At 55.8% G+C, this 19,021-nt stretch overlaps 1 protein-coding gene across 2 annotated transcripts; it reads right to left on the bottom strand.

Moving 5' to 3' along the window:
* Window positions 1-188: 188 nt before the first annotated feature.
* On the bottom strand, window positions 189-18,380 carry SLC45A4 (solute carrier family 45 member 4). 2 transcript variants are annotated; one of them, XM_061554051.1, is made up of 9 exons: window positions 18,249-18,380; window positions 8,957-9,834; window positions 7,079-7,267; window positions 6,340-6,519; window positions 5,096-6,116; window positions 4,334-4,559; window positions 3,202-3,301; window positions 2,617-2,828; window positions 189-2,276 (listed from the first exon to the last, which is right to left on the bottom strand). In XM_061554051.1, the coding sequence occupies exons 2-9, from the start codon at window positions 9,474-9,476 to the stop codon at window positions 1,827-1,829; spliced, it is 2,898 nt and encodes a 965-aa protein (XP_061410035.1). In that variant the 5' UTR covers window positions 9,477-9,834; window positions 18,249-18,380; the 3' UTR covers window positions 189-1,826. The 2 variants fall into 2 exon arrangements, with proteins under 2 accessions (XP_061410035.1, XP_061410034.1); XM_061554050.1 differs by lacking the exon at window positions 18,249-18,380 and adding an exon at window positions 10,598-10,690.
* Between the last annotated feature and the right edge of the window lie 641 nt (window positions 18,381-19,021).

Raw genomic sequence — 19,021 nt, 5'->3', positions numbered from 1 at the left:
CACACACACACACGCACACACACACACACGCACACACACACACACACGCACACACGTACACACACACGCACACACGTACACACACACACACACACGTACACACACACACACACACGTACACACACACACACACACGTACACACACACACACGTACAGACACACACACACACGTACACACACACACACGTACACACACACACACGTACACACACACGTACACGTACACGTACACGTACACACACACGTACACGTACACACACACGTACACGTACACACACACGTACACGTACACACACACGTACACGTACACACACACGTACACACACACACGTACACACACACACGTACACACACACACGTACACACACACACGTACACACACACGTACACACACACACGTACACACACACGTACACACACACGTACACACACACGTACACACACACGTACAAAGATAAAAGTCCCCCTCTAGCCTCTACGGACTGTTGGGGGCGAGTTCTGTTCGTGACCTCCTATAAAAGGTGTATACACACACACGGTTATCCACATACACACACACACATGTTAGGCATGTAACGAGCATCAAATCAGTAATTAAAATCGATACGACTAGCATCGTGAGAGACCCAAGGGGTCAATTATGCAATGTTGACGAAACTTACAGCATTATGCAAATTATACACCAGAGCTCCACGTCGGCGATAACGGTGCAAACCGAGGAGGGGACAAGCGTCTAAGGACACAAGCATGGACGACACGAGCAGGGCGGTAGAAACGAGAGCGGCTTCGATTGGAACCCCTTCACCCCCCAGTCAACCGTCACCCAGTGGCAGGGGTCACTCCTTCTCCTCTGCAGGCCGCCACAGTCTGGAAGTCACTCTCAACACCGTCACAGTCAAGCACTCACACTCTCGCACTCTCTCACACTCACTCTCTCTCTCTCACACACTCACACACACACTCTCTCTCACACACTCACACACACATACTCTCTCACACTCACTCTCTCTCTCTCACACACTCACACACACACGCTCTCACACTCTCTCTCACACACTCACACACACATACTCTCTCACACTCACTCTCTCTCTCTCACACACTCACACACACACTCTCTCGCACTCTCTCTCACACACACACATACTCTCTCGCACTCTCTCTCACACACTCACACACACATACTCTCTCGCACTCTCTCTCACACACACACTCACACACACATACTCTCTCGCACTCTCTCTCACACACACACACACATACTCTCTCGCACTCTCTCTCACACACTCACACACACATACTCTCTCGCACTCTCTCTCACACACACACTCACACACATACTCTCTCGCACTCTCTCTCACACACACACTCACACACATACTCTCTCGCACTCTCTCTCACACACACACTCACACACACATACTCTCTCGCACTCTCTCTCACACTCTCACACACTCACACACACATACTCTCTCGCACTCTCTCTCACACTCTCACACACTCACACACACATACTCTCTCGCACTCTCTCACACTCTCACATTTTCTCTCACACACATACTCTCTCTCACACGCTCTCTCTCACTCTCACACACTCTCACACATACACACTATCTCTCTCACTCACACACACACACTTTCTCTCACACACACACTCTTTCTCTCACTCTCTCACACACACACACTCTCTCGCTCTCTCACACACTCACACTCTCTCTCACACTCACACACACTCTCTCTCTCTGTCAAACTCTCACACACTCTCACACACAAACTCTCTCTCTCACACTCTCACACACACAAACTCTCTCTCACACACACTATCTCACACACAAGTCTCCAGCTGCAGCGCCGCCGCCGATGTCGCCATCGGCGCCACCGCCGCCTCCTCCTCCGCCCCCTTGCCAGGCTTGCGCCGCAGCTGCAGCGTGGCCGGCGCCCTCTCGCCCCGCTCTTCCTGCGCACGGCCGCCTCCCTCCCCTCCTCCCGTGTCGTCTTGGGCCCTCCCGTCCTTCCCCTCATCCTTCCCCCCCTCCTTCCCCCCCTCCTCCTCCTCGTCGTCGTCCGGGTAGATGAGGATGAAGGTGGCGGCGAGGAAGGCGAGGAAGGCGGCGGCGGAGGCGACGACGGGCACGGAGCGCACCGTGTCGAACGCGTCGATCACCACGCTGATGCCGGCCGCCACCAGGATCTGGGAGATGTACACCTGGCACGACAGGATGGCGCAGTCGATGCCCAGCCCGCGCCGCGTGCCGCCGGGGCTGTGCCGTACATACTGGGGGGGGGCGAACGGGCGGAGAGGTACGCGGAGGTAAATATATAGGGAGAAAGAGGGAGAGAAAGAAACGCGTGCCAGGTCAGTGTGAATGGGAATCGAACTCGGGTCACCGCAGTGTGCTAACCACTGCGTCACACACACACACAAAGACACACGCACGCACAATGCACAGAGACACAACGACACACGCGCGTGTTGTTGCGTCTCATTGGGGGATCGAGGCATCATGTAGGAGTTAGACCGCAGCGTTGTTGTTGTTGTTGGTGTTGTTGTTGTTGCGGTGCTGTTGTTGTTGTGACGCTATTGCAGGGGGTGCGAGGGTGGGTGTTGCACGCACCTCGTCGTCCTCGTGGTAGAAGCCCAGCATGGCGTAGGGGCAGTAGGAGAGCACCACGTAGAGCAGCCCCATGGTGCCGATCATCGTCATGGACACGGCCAGGTTGGGCACTGCGGCCATCACGGCCATGCCGAGCGAGAAGCCCAGCGTGCCGACGCTGTACAGCAGCTTGAGGCTCACGTCCCGGTGCACCGTGTAGCGCTGCAGCAGGCCTGCACGCACGCACGAGCGCACGGGTCACTCTCACAGACGGTAACCATGGAGACGGTACAGGAGGATACGGTGACCGTGGAGATGGTGGCCATGGAGACTGTAACGGAGGATACGGTCGCTCATTCCTCGGCCCTTGCACTGGGACCCCCCCCCCCCCCCCCCGCCATCTAATCCACTCTTATATTTGTTTCCGCTTTTTAAGTTCCGTGAGAGAAAGAGAGAGCGCCTTGGAGCTCAGGCGCTTCTCTCTGTATGTAAATATAATCTGAGATAAGACGCGGCAACACACGCCAGGGGCGGCCGCCGGAAGTGGAGTCGCCGAGAGAGAAATAGAGACAGAGTGACCGCGCGGGAGCGGGAGGGCGGCCTCACCGGAGAGCAGGGCGGCCGTGGCGGCGTAGATGACGAGGCCCCAGCAGCCGTACTGCACCCCCTTGTTGTAGTTCTCCAGCTCCGTCGAGTTGTGGGGGGCCTGCACCGACAAAAATCCCCCACCCCCCACCCGCCGCGTAGCATTAACAGACTGTTGGGGTGCCACGGTGGCGAGGAGATGTTCGCTACCTCGCCTGGTGTGCAGGAGGTTATGGGTTCGATCCCCACCCTGACTCCTGCTGTATATTTGGAGTTTGTGTGTTCTCCCTGTGGTCGTGTGGATTTTTCTCCGGGTCCTCTGGTTTTTCTCCCCAGATTTAGAATCAGCATCACGCGTTTAGAGTATCTGGGTGCTATACATTTTAACACGATGAGCCACTTCGTCTGGGCTATCATTTATGGGCAAGTCACTTCTGAAAGAGAGCTATAAAGCTGAGTGGGCCTCACATGGTAAAATATAAATAATTTAGTTTCGCTGTTAGTTTGGGGAAAGCGCTGTTTCGGAGTAGCGCCTATGAAGGCCGCCACTGTGGCCCAAGAGGGCGGAGGGCTTCGTGGCCAGCGCCAGGGCCCTCTGCGTCAACAGTGGCGATGTTTACACGCCACGCCGGCGGAGGCCTAGGACTGGTTCAGGTGAGAAGAGACCAGGACAAGAGTCTCATCTGCCAGTGACCTCGGGGTAAACCACAATTATGTGTTGAGCTTTCCTAAACTTTGCACTCCTATCGTGATTTTGCATTGTTTGTTGATGTAACGTTCTGAACAAGAGCTTTATAGCTCATCGGATTCCTCCTGCAGTATAAATATTCCGATTCGGACAACGTGCAACACAAACACAGCACAGCAATCAAGCAAATAGAAATCGAAAAACTGCATCACGTGATATATCGAAAACATCCGACAGAGGCACATCAAAGATAAGCATTACGTTCCTTGCCACGCGTACCGTGCGCGTGTGCGTCGCCATGCGTGCGTGGCACCTGGGCCTGCCCCATGACCTCCTGCCAGCGGGCGTTCGACACTTCACGTGGCCTCAAGGTGCACATGGCCTGGCACAAGCGTCGTGGTGACGTCACCGCCACTTAGTGGCGAACGGCGGTTGTTGTTGTTGTGCGTGCATTGCCACACGTACCGTAGGCTCGCCTTGGAAGACCACCTGGCCCATGAAGTCGGTGTAGAAGACGGACATGGCGATGATGGACACCCAGGTGATGAGGTGGCACAGGCAGAGACGCAGGAGCTGCCGCGGCATCTTGAACATGGAGAGCCACAGCAGCCGCACGGACATCTCCATCTCCACCTCGTCGCTCGACTCGCTGCCCTCGCTCTCCTCCGTCGCGCTGCTTGCGTGCCGCAGCCTGGGACAGCGGTCACGGGGGGAGGTCGGGGGGGGGATCAGCGGTCAGGTGACGACCGGGGGTCAGGTGACGACCGGGGGTCAGGTGAGGATCGGTGGTCAGGTGACGATCGAGGGGTCAGGTGACGAACGGGGGTCAGGTGACGAACGGGGGTCAGGTGACGATGGGGGGGTCAGGTGACGATGAGGGGTCAGGTGACGATGGGGGTCAGGTTACGATCGGGGGTCAGGTGACGACCGGGGGTCAGGTGACGATGTGTGCCTTGCCGGCCTTCATTGGTGCTCGCTAACAGCGAGAGGTTACATGGGGGATTTTTGCCTTTGTGCTTGCAATGGGGATCAAGAGGACACTGGGATCATCTGCACTCGTTAACCATTACGAGTTTGGACCCCAGGGTCAAACCAGCGGAGGGGAAACATTTTAATTAGGGCTGGAAATGTGGGAGATAATTGGGAATGCGTTTTTCACTTGGCTGGGTGGTGTGCGTGTTCACGGCGCGTGTTCACGGCGCGTGTTCACGGCGCTTGTGCAGTCACCTCGTGCGCTGCTGCATCCTCATGCGCTGGCGCCGCTGCAGCTCGTAGAGGTCGTTGAGGCTGCGCGACGCCTTGATGAGCAGGAAGGCGTTGGCGCGCCGGTGCCGGTAGCGGTGCGACCCCAGCCGCCCCGAGTAGGCGTAGAAGTCGTACGTCGCCTGCCGCTGGTAGAACTGCTGGTGCCGCCGGCGCATGGACGCCGAGCGGGGCCTCAGCCCCACGCCGTGCTGCTGCTGCTGGAGCCTTCCCTTCGCCTTGATCCCGTTGGCCAGGCGGCGGCCGTCCCCCGCTCCTCCTCCTCCATCCGCCGCGACCCCCGGGAGCTCGCCGCCGGCGCCCGCCTCGTCCAGCGGCGGCAGCAGGAACGGCGCGTCGCTCCCCCCCCGGTCTCTCGCGGCGCCGGACAGGCTGTCGGCGCTGCGGGCGGCCTCGGCCGCGGCGTGCGTCGGCGTCATGAAGGGGCCGTCGAACTCGGAGGGCTCCATGCAGCCGAGGTAGAGCAGCTCGGAGCCCACGTCGCCCATGTGCAGCACCGAGTCGCTCTGCGATCGCAGCAGCTCGGCCTCGTGGACGTCGTCGTCGTCGTCGCGGCCCATGTACACCTCGTGGTTCGAGTGCACCTCGTCGGCGAACAGGCACGACAGCGCCTGTGAGCGCCCACCGTCGCCCGCCTCGTCGTCCAGGTCACGGTCGTCGAGGCCGCGCTCCGGGTCGCGCGACGACGACGACGCCGCCGCGTCGTCGGCGGCGGCGGCGACGGCCGCCCCCTCCCCCTCTTCGAGATTCGGCCGCGGCAAGGAGTTGGCGCGGGCCGAGTTGATGGCGCGCGACGAGCCCTCGTCGCCGACGGGCCCCGTGTACACCTCCTCGGGGATGCTGAAGAGGTGCAGCAGCAGCGAGGCGGTGAACACGAGCGACGTGAAGAAGAAGAGCACCTGCTGCTGCGAGCGGAAGGCAAGGCCCAGCGGCGTGTGCGTCCAGTCGATGCCACCCATCATGTAGCCCAGCGCGCCGCCCAGGCCTGTGGCGGGGCACATGCGCGGGGTCACCGTGGGGCCGGCTATCTCTCCCTGCGAGCCCGTGGCTCTCCCTGTGGCTGATGGCATGTCATTTTTTTTATTACGCGATAGGCGAATTATCATCCGCTCATCAATAAAGTTTGGATTCAATAATGGCGGGTGGTGGGAGGGATGTTTGTCTCTGTGCCGTCGTCTCTGTGCCGTCGGATCTGTGCGTGCGCATACTGCCGGCGAGCGAGTGGATGCTGAGCGCGCGGTCCTGCTCCTCCGTGTCGGCGTTGTCCAGGAGGTACGCGTGCACCGGGCCGTCCGCCGCGTCCGCACAGAAGTCCAGGAGCACCACCCCGAGCACCGTCACCACGATCCCCACGAGCTGCTCGCCAGGCACATCGCCCACTGCCAGCCCTGCAACAGGCGTCACCGTGGCGGCGAGTCAGAAGCAAATCATCACCACCAGGGGGTGGTGTGTGTGGTGGTGTGTGTGTGTGCACGTGCGGGGAGCGGCAGTGTAGCGGTTGGCGTTACGCTGCGCTACGAACCCGGCGACCCCAATTCAATTCCCGCTCACGGCCACCAGCACCAGCGATAATTATCTTAACTGGTCCTGGGCCTCACCTAGGTCGACTCAGTCTCAAGTGAGTGCCTGGTACGGTGTGTAAATATCGCCACGAGGGACACAAAGGTGGCTATACGGGGGATCTTTGTCTGTGTGTGTGCAGTCCAGTGCCCGCGCGTGGAGGGCGGTGCGCGTGTGTGCGTGCGTAAAGCGTGGTGTGCGCGTGTGTGCAGGGCATGTGTGTGTGCAGGGCATGTGTGTGTGCAGGGCAGCGTGTGTGTGTGCGGGGCTGTGCATGTGCGCACGTGCAGGGCGGCGTGTGTGTGTGCGGAGCGTTGCCCGCGTGTGTGTGTGTGCACGGAGCGTTGCCCGCGTGTGTGTGTAGGGTGGTGCGCGACGGGCGGGCACCGATGTTGGCGCCGTTGAGGAAGAGCATGATGCCGATGAGCGTGCCGATGCTGAGCACGAGGATGAACGGGCGGCGCCGGCCCCAGCGCAGGGTGCAGCGGTCGCTCGCCGAGCCGATGAGCGGCGTGAAGATGAGACCCAGCACGGGGCTGAGGAACCACGTGAGCGAGTAGTACTGCTCAGGCAGGCCTGCTCCAAACACACACACACCAAAAGACAACGATCCCCCGTTTAGCCTTGAACAGATTGTTGGGGCAGGTGCTGTTAGCGAGTAGCATCTGTGAAGGCCGGCACAGCGCACGAAGGGGGTGGGTGGCCAGCACCACGCCCGACCGCCTTTGTCTCCCCAGTGCTGATGTTTACACACCGTGACCTCGGGGAGGCCCAGGTCCGGTGCAGATATTCACCACTGATGAAGGCCGTGAGTGGGAATTGAGTCTCAGACCACCAGGTGAACAGAGCAGCACACCAACCACGACACTACTGTTTCCAACCATAACGTTGCGCCAGTCTCGCACCTTGAGGCCACGTGAGGGCCCACTCACCATCATGAAGGTCCTTAATGATCGTGAGCAGCGGGTCAGGGACTCCGAAAGCATGAAGAACAACCCAGAGCCCAGACCTACTGATGGTATCATAGGCCTTGACCAGGTCAATAAAGCAGTGATGTAGGTCTTGTTGGAATTCCCTACACCTCTGGTGTAGCAAATGGACAGAAAATATGGCATCTGTGCAGGACCGCCCTTTCCTGAAACCACAATAGGGCTCCGCAAGCCTCTCCTCAGCGTGGCTGGCAAGGCCATGTTGAATAATCCTTGCCAGGACCTTTCCCGGCACACTGAGGAGTGAGATGCCCCTGTAGTTGTTACAGTCTGTGCGGTCCCCCTTCTTAAAGAGGGGGACCACCAGCGCATCCTCCAATCCTGCGGAACCCATCCAGCGGTCCAGACTGTTGTTATGATGTCATGTAGGGCAGTCTGTGCACAAACGCCACCCTCCCTCAGCATTTTGCTTGGGAGATCATCTCTGCCTGGTGCCTTTCCTGGTCTCAGGCTCTGGATCGCTTTCAACAGATGGCACCTCAGTCAACCACTCACAGCGGGTGACTTCTTCCAATATTTGAGGCACCGCAGCCTCAACATGGTCATCTCATCCCCACATTGTCCCACGTTGTTTTCCTGGTTGAGGAATTTTCTCCTCCCCCAGAACCTCACAGAAATGCTCAGCAAATCTGCAAACCTGTTCCTGGGGGTCGGAGATTGGATCACCGTTGTTTCCCCTAATGATGGTAATAGGTGTGGCGCTGCAGGTTACTTTTTGATGGAATTAAAGAGCGATTTGTGATCGCGGGCCATTGATGCAGACTCCATTTCCTCATCAACCCGTGACCACCAATCATCCTTGCAGAGCCACACGGCTCTCCGTACCTCCGAGCGAAGGCTCCTCATTCTCTGATGTGGGATGCTGTAGACGATGAGAGTGGGCCTGTCGCTTTTTCTCAGCCAGCCTGAACACCTCCTTTGTCAGCCAGGGTCTCTGAGGAGGTCTGGACCGTGTACCCAAAGCAGCCATTGCAGCTGCATGAACCACAGTCCTAAACCTCGCCCATTTCCCCTCGACATCAGGAGAAGTGGGGGACGACGCCAACCCCAACCGCAAGCTCACACGCACACACATGCAGGTATGTAATGGCAAGGGGTGGTGGCTCAATCTGGTATGTGTTTGTATACATGCCAGTGTGTGTGTGTGCACCAATGTGCCTTTGCCAATGTGTGTGTGTGTGCGTGTTGGCACACACACACACACAGCGTGTAGCCTTAACAAGCTGTTGGGTCAAGTGTTGTTAGCACACGCGCGCACACACACACACACACGCACCGATGGTGAGCAGCACGGGCGTGACGAGCGCAGTGTCCACCGCGTAGCAGAACTCCCGTCCGAAGGTGATGGCGCCGTTCATCACCCACTGGCGCAGGGGCAGCTCCTCCACCGAGCTGTCCCCGTCGCTCTCCGACTCGTCGCCGTCGCCGGCGGGCACGGCGGCCACGCCGCTGCCGCTCTCCTTGCCGGGCCACCGCTCCACTGCTTTCCCCGCCTCGTCCCCACCACCTCCACCACCACCACCACCACCACCTCCACCACCAACTCCTCCACCTCCTCCACCACCACCACCACCACCACCTCCTCCTCCTCTTCCCAACAACGCCGTCGTCGCGTCTCCTTCAGACGGCGAGCGGGCGGCGCCGTCCTGCACGCGACCGTTGCCTCTGGCTTCATCGCCGCCGCCGCCGCCGTGGTTGTTGTTGTTGTTGCGGCTGTTGCGGTTGACGCTCGCGGGCGGCTCCAGGTCCCGCCGATGCTTGCGGTTGGACGCCCCGTCCAGGAGGGCTTCTTCCATCTTGTCGCCCCCCCCCCTCTGGCCCCCCTTCCACCAAACTCCGCTTTCCTCGCGCTTCCTTCCAAGCAAACCCGGCGGATACTTCGGCCGCTCGCCCTAGCGACGTAAGATTCTCGCTCTCGGCGAACGAGCGTTTTAAAAAGAATGCTAAGCTTGGCTTGGTGTGGAAGCTTAAAGGCTTAACTCGAATTAAAATTGCTTCTCTTAGTGTTTATTAAAAATCCATATACATAACCATTCAGTCAATTCCAGTATGAGGATCTTGTTGGAGGCGATGTCGGGCTGGTTGCTGAACTTGGCGCAGGAAGGCACGGGGAGCGGCACAAGCGTGACTCGCCCCATCGAGGGAGCCTGGCTTCTGCAGGCCCGGCATGCGGCGCCACACGCAGCATCGCACACGCGGAGAAACACACGCACAGCGTCACGCACACACAGAGACACGTGCGGAGACACAGGCACAGCGTCATACACGTGGAGACACGCACACAGCGTCACGCACACAGAGACACGCGCACAGCGTCACACGTGCGGAGACACAGGCACAGTGTCACACACGTGGAGACACGCACATAGCGTCACACACGCGTAGACATGCACACAGCGTCACACGTGCGGAGACACGTGCGGAGACACAGGCACAGTGTCACACACGTGGAGACACGCACACAGCGTCACGCACGCAGAGACACGCGCACAGCGTCACACACGCAGAGACACGCGCGCAGAGACACGCGCACACAGAGACACGTGCGGAGACACGCAGACACCCGCAGAGACACGAGCATAGACACGTGCACAGCGTCGCACACACAGACGCGCAGAGACACGCGCACCACCTCACGCGCAGAGAGACGCGCAGAGAGACACGCAGAGAGACACGCGCAGAGACACACGCACAGCGTCACACACACAGAGAGACACGCGCGCACAGCGTCACACGCATACAGAAACATGCATAGTGTCACGCACACACAGATACGTGTAGCATCGCACACGCCGAGACACGCTGGCACAGCGTCAAACACACGCAACAAGACAAAGCATCACAGAGGTGCGATGAGAGCAACACACTGAGAGACACCCGGCATCATCATCGCACACAGGCGTCACGCACGGCTCACGGATCAAGGAGCGCGGCGCACAGCCGGAAACGCCATCTCTCACGGGTGACGGGAAGACACACAAACACAGACTGCCTCCCGAGAGACCCCGAGAGCCTCGCTGTACACACGTCGTTACACAACACTCGCGGGGAGCCACAGGCAGACTTGGCACGCGCACGGCCTCACCTACACGTACACACACGTAGCCTCATACTTGCACAAAGGCAAATATCCCCTTACAATGCTCACCAATGAGCCCACCCATATGTCTCCAATGAGCTCAACCATCAACATTTAAGGCCGAGTCGACCTAGGAGAGCATCAGGAAGCAGCTATGAGATCCCTCACCGCTGACATTAGCCACGGCAGGGAATTGAACTCGGGTGCGCCGGCGTTTAAGCGCAGTTTGTTAAGCAAAGTGCTACCGCTCCCCATAACACATGCATCCACAAACACACACGCACACCTCGCACACTACCCACACCTAAAAAAATACAAAGATCCCCCATACAGCCTTAACAGACTGTTGGGGCAAGTGCTGTTAGAGAGCACCTATGAAAGGTGGCACGGCACAAGAGGGGGTGGGCGGCCAGCACTACGCCCGGCCGCTTGTCTCCCTAGCGGCGATCTTTACACACCGCACCAGGTACTCATTTGAGGCCGAGTCGACCTAGGGGAGGCCCAAAACCGGTTCAGATATTCGACACTGGTATTTGTCGTGAGCGGAAATCGAACTCTGGTCGCTGGATTTGTAGCACAGTGCGCCAACCACTGTGCCACCGCTCCCCACACACACTCACACACACACATACCCACCAACACACCCACACACCAACACACACACCCACCCACCAACACACCCACACACCTACACCCATACAGTTGTACTCACTGGGGTGCCTTGCACCATCACCTGGACCCTGCTAAGGGAAAACGGCAGCTTTAATGCGATGGGATAGATAGCCGGGGACTGTGCGTACACATGTATCTGCTCTAGAGCAAGCATTCTGGCGTGGCGGTCATGAGCAGCAGACTTTGGAAGCAATAAAACGCCAAGTGCTGGTCCGTGTGTGAACATGTTTACGTAAGTGTACATGTACGTGCGTGTGTGCGTGCGTGCGTGCGTGTGTGCGTGCGTGCGTGCGTGTGTGCGTGTGTGCGTGTGTGCGTGCGTGCGTGCGTGCGTGCGTGTGTGCGTGTGTGTGTGCGTGTGTGCGTGCGTGCGTGCGTGTGTGCGTGTGTGCGTGTGTGCGTGCGTGTGTGCGTGCGTGCGTGTGTGCGTGCGTGCGTGCGTGCGTGTGTGCGTGTGTGTGTGCGTGTGTGCGTGTGTGCGTGCGTGTTCGTGCAGCGGTTACAACGCTGTGCTATGAATCCGGCGACCCGATTTAGATTCCTGCTCACGGCCAACACCAGTGATGGTTATCTGAACGGGTCCAAGGTCTCCCCTAGGTCGATTCAGCCTCAAATGAGCACCCGGTGCAGTGTGCAAACATCTCTTCTAGTGAGACAAATGTGGCCGGGCGTGGTGCTGGCTAACAACACTTGCCTCAGCAGCCTCTTCAAGCTACAAGGGGGATCTGTCTTTGTGTGTGTGCATGCCTCTAGGAGCAGCGATGTGGGAAGAGGCATTCATGCGTGAAGCTAACAAACATGGACGCTTGCCAATACAAAAAATATAGATTTACATCCACCACTCACTCCGTGGCCTCTTTAGGCCAACAATATTTATTTATTTACTATCCTTGTTTACCGAGGAAAGCCTCGCCGAGTCTCAAGACTCTTTTTCAACAGAGTCCTGCCAGGATTTCAAAGCGGCAGGGGGGGGAGGTGATATTGGTGTTGCTGCTGCTGCCGCTGCTGTGTGTAGTATCAATTTATTAATTTTTCAGCATTGTGATATTTGCCCAGAAACAGTTCGTGGTGTTTTGTTTGTTGTTTAGCCATGATTTCCAGCAGCATTTGGTACAGCAGGGTGGAACGGTGGCACGCAGGTTAGCGCACTGCGCCATGAACCCCGAGTCCCGAGTTCGATTCCTGGCCACGTCGAACGCCAATGGCACCGAGTGATATCTGAACCGGGACTGGCGCCTCTCCTCCTCCCCCCCCCCTTCCACAAACTTAAACTAACGCTAAACTATTTTTTATTCTACCAGGTAAGGCCCACTGAGCTATGAAGCTATATTTCAGAACCGACCGACCTGGCCACAAATGATAGCTCAACGAAGTGGCTTATCACGTGGACATTTATAGCAGCTCAATTCTCTAACAGCATGTTTCTAAACTTGCATTGACCAGCGTGGTAAGGTATGGTCAAACAACCCCCTCCACTGCATGGAGATTTCTTTCACCAGCAGCGGCCAGCCACCCTGGTTAAGGCCGCAGGTGTAATGACCACAAAAGTAGCTCGTGCAGTCCGCTTCAAAGTGGCCGTTAAAGATCCGTGAGGGTCGCCCCATCGTGTGCCAGCGTCACGGTGCGATTTAGCCAAATAAAAAAAATTACTCACAAATTGCCTTACTTGGAATCTGCACAACGATCGTCACCCCCTCCCTCCTACTCTGACAAACTTTGCCAGGGCCCTTCTGAAAAAGCTTCACGAGATTCAAACAAGCATCATGTTGATGAACAAAAAATATTATAATACGCGAGGCACATGGATAACTGTTTCAACCAGTTGTCTTTCCCGCAGTTACCCAAGTGGCGATGTGTACACACCACAAGATATACAGTGCATGCATTTTAACTGCCATGCGATTATCCCTGCCGCTGAGATACATGCTTATTGGGTGCAGAGTTACTGCACATTCTGTTGCACAACCCAGCGGAACATTCCAGAGCTGCTCACCACACACTTACATAACAAAGCCATCGCCCAGGTCTCAAACCCTAAAAAACACACACAAACACCACCTTCCGCTGGCATTGGACACGATCCCAAAACAGCGGGCCCCAGGCAGGCCTCCTCCCTTCCCCAAACCTGAACCACACAAAAAAAATGATTCACAAGGAAGTGACCGTGTGGACTCGGGTGTTAAAGCGCCGCTGACAAGCCAGGTTTTTTGAGGCCAGGCCCTCGACCGCCCGTGATTTAAATGGTGCGCTCAAGTGTGGCGGTGCTTTTTTGATGGTCAGCGCAGCCGACAGCGAGTTACATTATTTAGTATCGATGGGACCATTTTTTTGCCCGGTATCAAAATGATGAAAAAATAATAGGCTTTAGCCTTTCCGGCAAAAATACAGGTGGCGTTAAGATGTTTAAACACCAAAGAGACGCCTATCGCCTTTTAATGGTGTTCTCTGGTCATACACAACCATAAAGGAGGCTGCCGTCTCTGGTGCAGGCCAAATCAGTATCAAAGACAATGCACGCAGTATTATCAAAGCATGTTTTTGTTTGCTTGTTTTACCACAAGCGTGTGTGGTTAATGCAGATTTGATGCACTTACAATAGGTGTCTCTTTGATTTTTGAACATCTTAAGAGATGTTTTATTGCCAGAAAGGGTAAAGCCTATTCTACATTATTTCGTGTTATTATTGGTATTATTAATACTAAGCTATTTAACTCCAGGAAGCCTCACTGAGTCTCAAGACTCGTTTTCAAGAGGGTCGTGCCATATGTTTGCAGTAGGGGGCGATGTTGCTGTTGAGATCCAAAAGTCTTAGTATCGGGATGCTTGGTTCGTACCTGTTGCAGTGTGCGTACTTTTTGTTCGCGATGGCAAAAAACTGGAGAATTCGGGAGAAAAGGGTGAGAACAAAAAACAACTCCACACACTCACTCCATCATACTGACAAGACAAAGATTCCCCGTATAGCCTAGAGCAGACTGTTGGGGCAAGTGCTGTTCGTGATCACCTAAGAAGGCTGGCACGGTACACGAGGGGGTGGGTGGTCAGCACGACACCTGCCCGCCCCTCGTCTCCCTTGTGGCAATGTTTACACATTGCACGAGGTACTTATTTGAGGCCGAGTCAGCCTTGGGGAGGCCCACGAACGGGTCAGATGATCGTCACTGGTGTTGGCCGTGAGCGGTAATCGAACTCGGGTCGCCGGGTTCATAGCGCAGCACGCTAACCGCTGCACCACCGCTCCCCTTATCCCACACTGGCTCTCACTCACACATACACACTCTACACAGAGAAGCCATGACTACAAAGAAAGCCACACTTTGTTGACACTGATCTGTGTGTGTGTGGTTAAACCGGGTTCTCAAGTGCAGTGAGTTCATGATCAACCCAGGTCACCAGTGAATTACACAGAGACCCGTGGGGTCACACAGATACCCGTGGGCTCACACAGAGACTAACACAGAGACCCATAGACCCACACAGAGACCCATAGACTCACACAGAGACCCATAGACAGAGACTAACACAGAGACCCATAGACTCACACAGAGCCCCGGAGACTCACACAGCGACCCGTAGACTCACATAGAGACCCGTAGACTCACAGAGACCTGAATACAGTAATGATTTAGACTGGGCTGTAATTAAACCGGGTTTTCAAGTATAGCGAGTTGATGGTGCTAGCCCAGTCACAAATGATTGCACGCAAAAAAAACACCATCAACTTAGATTCGGCGTTTTACTTCCTGTGGCTCAATTCTGGCTTTCCAGTTCTGAGAATGAAAACAGTTTTCAGTTTGACTGTCATGCTTCGAACATCTCAAGGAGCAGATAACAGGCGATGCAGCCTCGCTACGAGCGGCGAATAAGCCGCATTGCCCGAAACGTCGCCTATTACAGTCATATACCTTTTCTTTTTAAGGTCCCAAGCAGTGTTGCTATTGGCGAGGGTGTCTAGGTGTAGTTAATTGTCCTTAGCGTACCACTGCCAAAGCTGTTAATAACGTATTAATAACCTACTACAGTGATACTACACTTGTGTATGCAGGAAAGCCTCGCCGAGTCACAGGAGGACCGTGACACATTTTGATGATGATGATGCTCCCATGTGTCATTCCGATTGAGTCATCTGCAGGTAATTATATTTCAGCAACGGCGTGTTTGGCTAATGCCAGTTAAATTATGTGTTTTTGTAATGGAGCTGAGAGGAAGCGTGGAAAGAGGGGGAAGCTGGGAGTTAGGGTAGGATTTTTTGAGTGAGGACATGGTGAGTGGGAGTGGGGAATTAAGAGCTGGGACCTGGGATTGCAATCTGAGAGTGGAGAATTCGGATGGGGCAGCTGTGAGGGGAGAGTGGGAATCTGGGATTGGGGGAGATTAAACTCTTTACCCGTGGCACGCCCCGGGGAAGGGAAGTCCGTGAAATTTGGAGGAGAGAAGAGAAAGATTGGGAATTCTGAGAAGGATGGAAAGAAAACTGAGAAGCAGCAGCAACGGGCCAGGAGAGATCAGGGGACGACACATCAGTGCTGCTGTACGACGCAGCGTCTGTTTTCCCAGGGGGCGGCGGGCAGAGGGGAGGGGTCCTAAGTGGGGGCGGGACACAGACGTCACGTGATTTAGATGCGTGGATGCGAGGGGTGAATGTGGGAGCTGAAGCTAAACAAATGGAAATTTCTTCACCCAGGAAAACCTTACCGTCTCAAGGTGTTTTGATCAGGAGGGCCCTGCAGCTCCAGTGGAATGTCTGACCACTTCCACGTTTGCCGAGCTTCACGTGAGAAGTACAATCGGAGAACCCAGAAAACACCCCTACCATGTACACTGGAGGAAAACACTCAACCCTGCATCCACATTCATATTCATAAATGCACTTATGCTCACCCTCTCTTGGCCACCTTTCATCCCAAGCCTACAACACCCGGTATTCCCAGACAACCTCTCCTCCACGTACTAACCAGGCTTAGCCCTGCTTAGCTTCCGAGATCTGATGAGACCAGGCACCTCTCCGACTGATCCCGGGACAACTCCACAGAGCTGCTGCCCAACAGCGCCTATGGCTGGCAAGCCCGACGGTACAGGTGACTGGCCCTGAACAGGGAAACTTGATTGAGCTGAACAGACACGACTAGGCACATGGTGGCGAGCTGCTGGGGACAGCAAGGACCTCCATGTTCACCAATGGGCTCACCCATACACACCAAGACTCGCCCATACACACCAATGGGCTAGCCCATACACACCAATGGGCTCGCCCATACACACCAATGGGCTCGCCCATACACACCAATGGGCTCGCCCATACACACCAATGGGCTCGCCCATACACACCAATGGGCTCGCCCATACACACCAATGGGCTCGCCCATACACACCAAGACTCGCCCATACACACCAAGACTCACCCATACACACCAATGGACTCACCCATACACACCAAGACTCACCCATACACACCAATAGACTCACCCATACACACCAATGGGCTCACCCATACACACCAATGGGCTCACCCATACACACCAATGGGCTCACCCATACACACCAAGACTCACCAATGGGCTCACCCATACACACCAATGGGCTCACCCACTCACCAATGGTCTCACCCATACACACCAAGACTCACCCATACACACCAAGACTCATCAATGGGCTCACCCATACACGCCAATGGGCTCACCCATACATCCCAATAGGCTCACCCATACACACCAATGGGCTCACCCATACACACCAAGACTCACCCATACACACCAGTACGTTGTTTATAGCGTAAACTGTAGGCAGCGTATACTGTACACAGTGTGTACTGTACCCCGTATATACTGTACTCAGTGTGTACTGTATCCCGTATATACTGTACTCAGTGTGTACTGTATGACATGTATACTGTACTCAGCATATACTGTACCCCGTCTGTACTGTACCCGTATACTGTACGCGATGAACACGACTGTAGTGTGCACTGCACTGTACACTATATTATACTGTACACCGTACCTTGTCTACCATATATTAACTGAATACTATAGTTGTTTATATATATTGAGTGTATACTGTCGTGTGTACGATATATACTGTGTATACAGCAACGCAGTATATTGTATAGGGTGTATGACGCAGTAAACGCAATGTATAACACACAGTGTGCGCCATGTGTAGTGGATGTTGTATCATACCCAACACTGCATGCCGTGTACACGGCGTGTGTACTCTCTGTGGCGTACACACGATGTGTGTGCGTGTGTGCTGCACGTGTAGTGTGAGTATTGTGAGCGGTGGTTGTACAGCGTTGTGTGTAGTCAATGTAACGCGATTACTGCACACAAACTGTGCACACTGCGTCGTGAATATACTGCGTGTGTGTGGTGTGTATGTGTGTGTGGTGTGTGTGTGTGGTGTGTGTGTGGTGTGTGTGTGTGGTGTGTGTGTGGGTTCCCATGTACACACGTGACACACCGCACGTGTAGTGTGTCTGTGTACACGTGTACACGAGCAGTGTGTCCCGTGCAGTGTGCCCGTGTACACGTGTAGTCGTACACGTGCAGTGTGTCTGTGTACACGTGCAGTGTGTACACGTGAGCGTCTGTGTACGTGTGTTTGTGTACACGTGCAGTGTGTCTGTGTACACGTGCAGTGTGTACACGTGAGGGTTTGTGTACGTGTGTTTGTGTACACGTGCAGTGTGTACACGTGAGGGTCTGTGTACACGTGACCCGTGTGTACATGTGTCTGTGTGTACACGTGTGTGTACGTGTGTAAGTGTACACGTGTGTGTACGTGTACACGTGTGTGTACGTGTGAGTGTGGCACTCACCGCATGCGGCCTCCCGTGTCCTCTGGTCGCCTGGCTCTGGGCAGCGAGTCGAGGGGGGCCCCGCTCCGGGTCTCTTACGGGGTGGGGGGGGGGAGGGCCCTGAGACAACGGGGGGTGGGGGGAGCTACGGGGGGCGGGGCTTGTGGTGGGGGGGGGGCGGGGCTGGTGGGGAGGGCTTGTGGGGGGGGGCGGGGCCGGAAACAACGTCACGGGGCCCGCCCTGACGGCTCCGCACAACAACAGCAGCAGCGGGGGCGGGGGGGCTCCTCGGCATCCCCCCCGTTACACGGGATACATAGACCCATAGACTCACAGAGACCCATAGACTCACAGAGACCCATAGACTCACACAGAGACCCATAGACTCACAGAGAGACCCATAGACCCACACAGAGACCCATAGACTCACACAGAGACCCATAGACTCACAGAGACCCATAGACTCACACAGAGACCCATAGACTCACAGAGAGACCCATAGACTCACAGAGACCCATAGACTCACACAGAGACCCATAGACTCACAGAGAGACCCATAGACCCACACAGAGACCCATAGACTCACACAGAGACCCATAGACTCACAGAGAGACCCATAGACCCACACAGAGACCCATAAACTCACAGAGAGACCCATAGACTCACACAGAGACCCATAGACTCACAGAGACCATAGACTCACACAGAGACCCATAGACTCACAGAGACCCATAGACTCACAGAGACCCATAGACTCACACAGAGACCCATAGACTCACAGAGAGACCCATAGA

The sequence above is a fragment of the Lethenteron reissneri genome, chromosome 19 (assembly GCF_015708825.2).
Source record: "Lethenteron reissneri isolate LAM-NWPU_2019-01 chromosome 19, ASM1570882v1, whole genome shotgun sequence".
Taxonomy (NCBI): domain Eukaryota; kingdom Metazoa; phylum Chordata; class Hyperoartia; order Petromyzontiformes; family Petromyzontidae; genus Lethenteron; species Lethenteron reissneri.
This window is presented reverse-complemented; position numbering and strand designations above follow the sequence as displayed.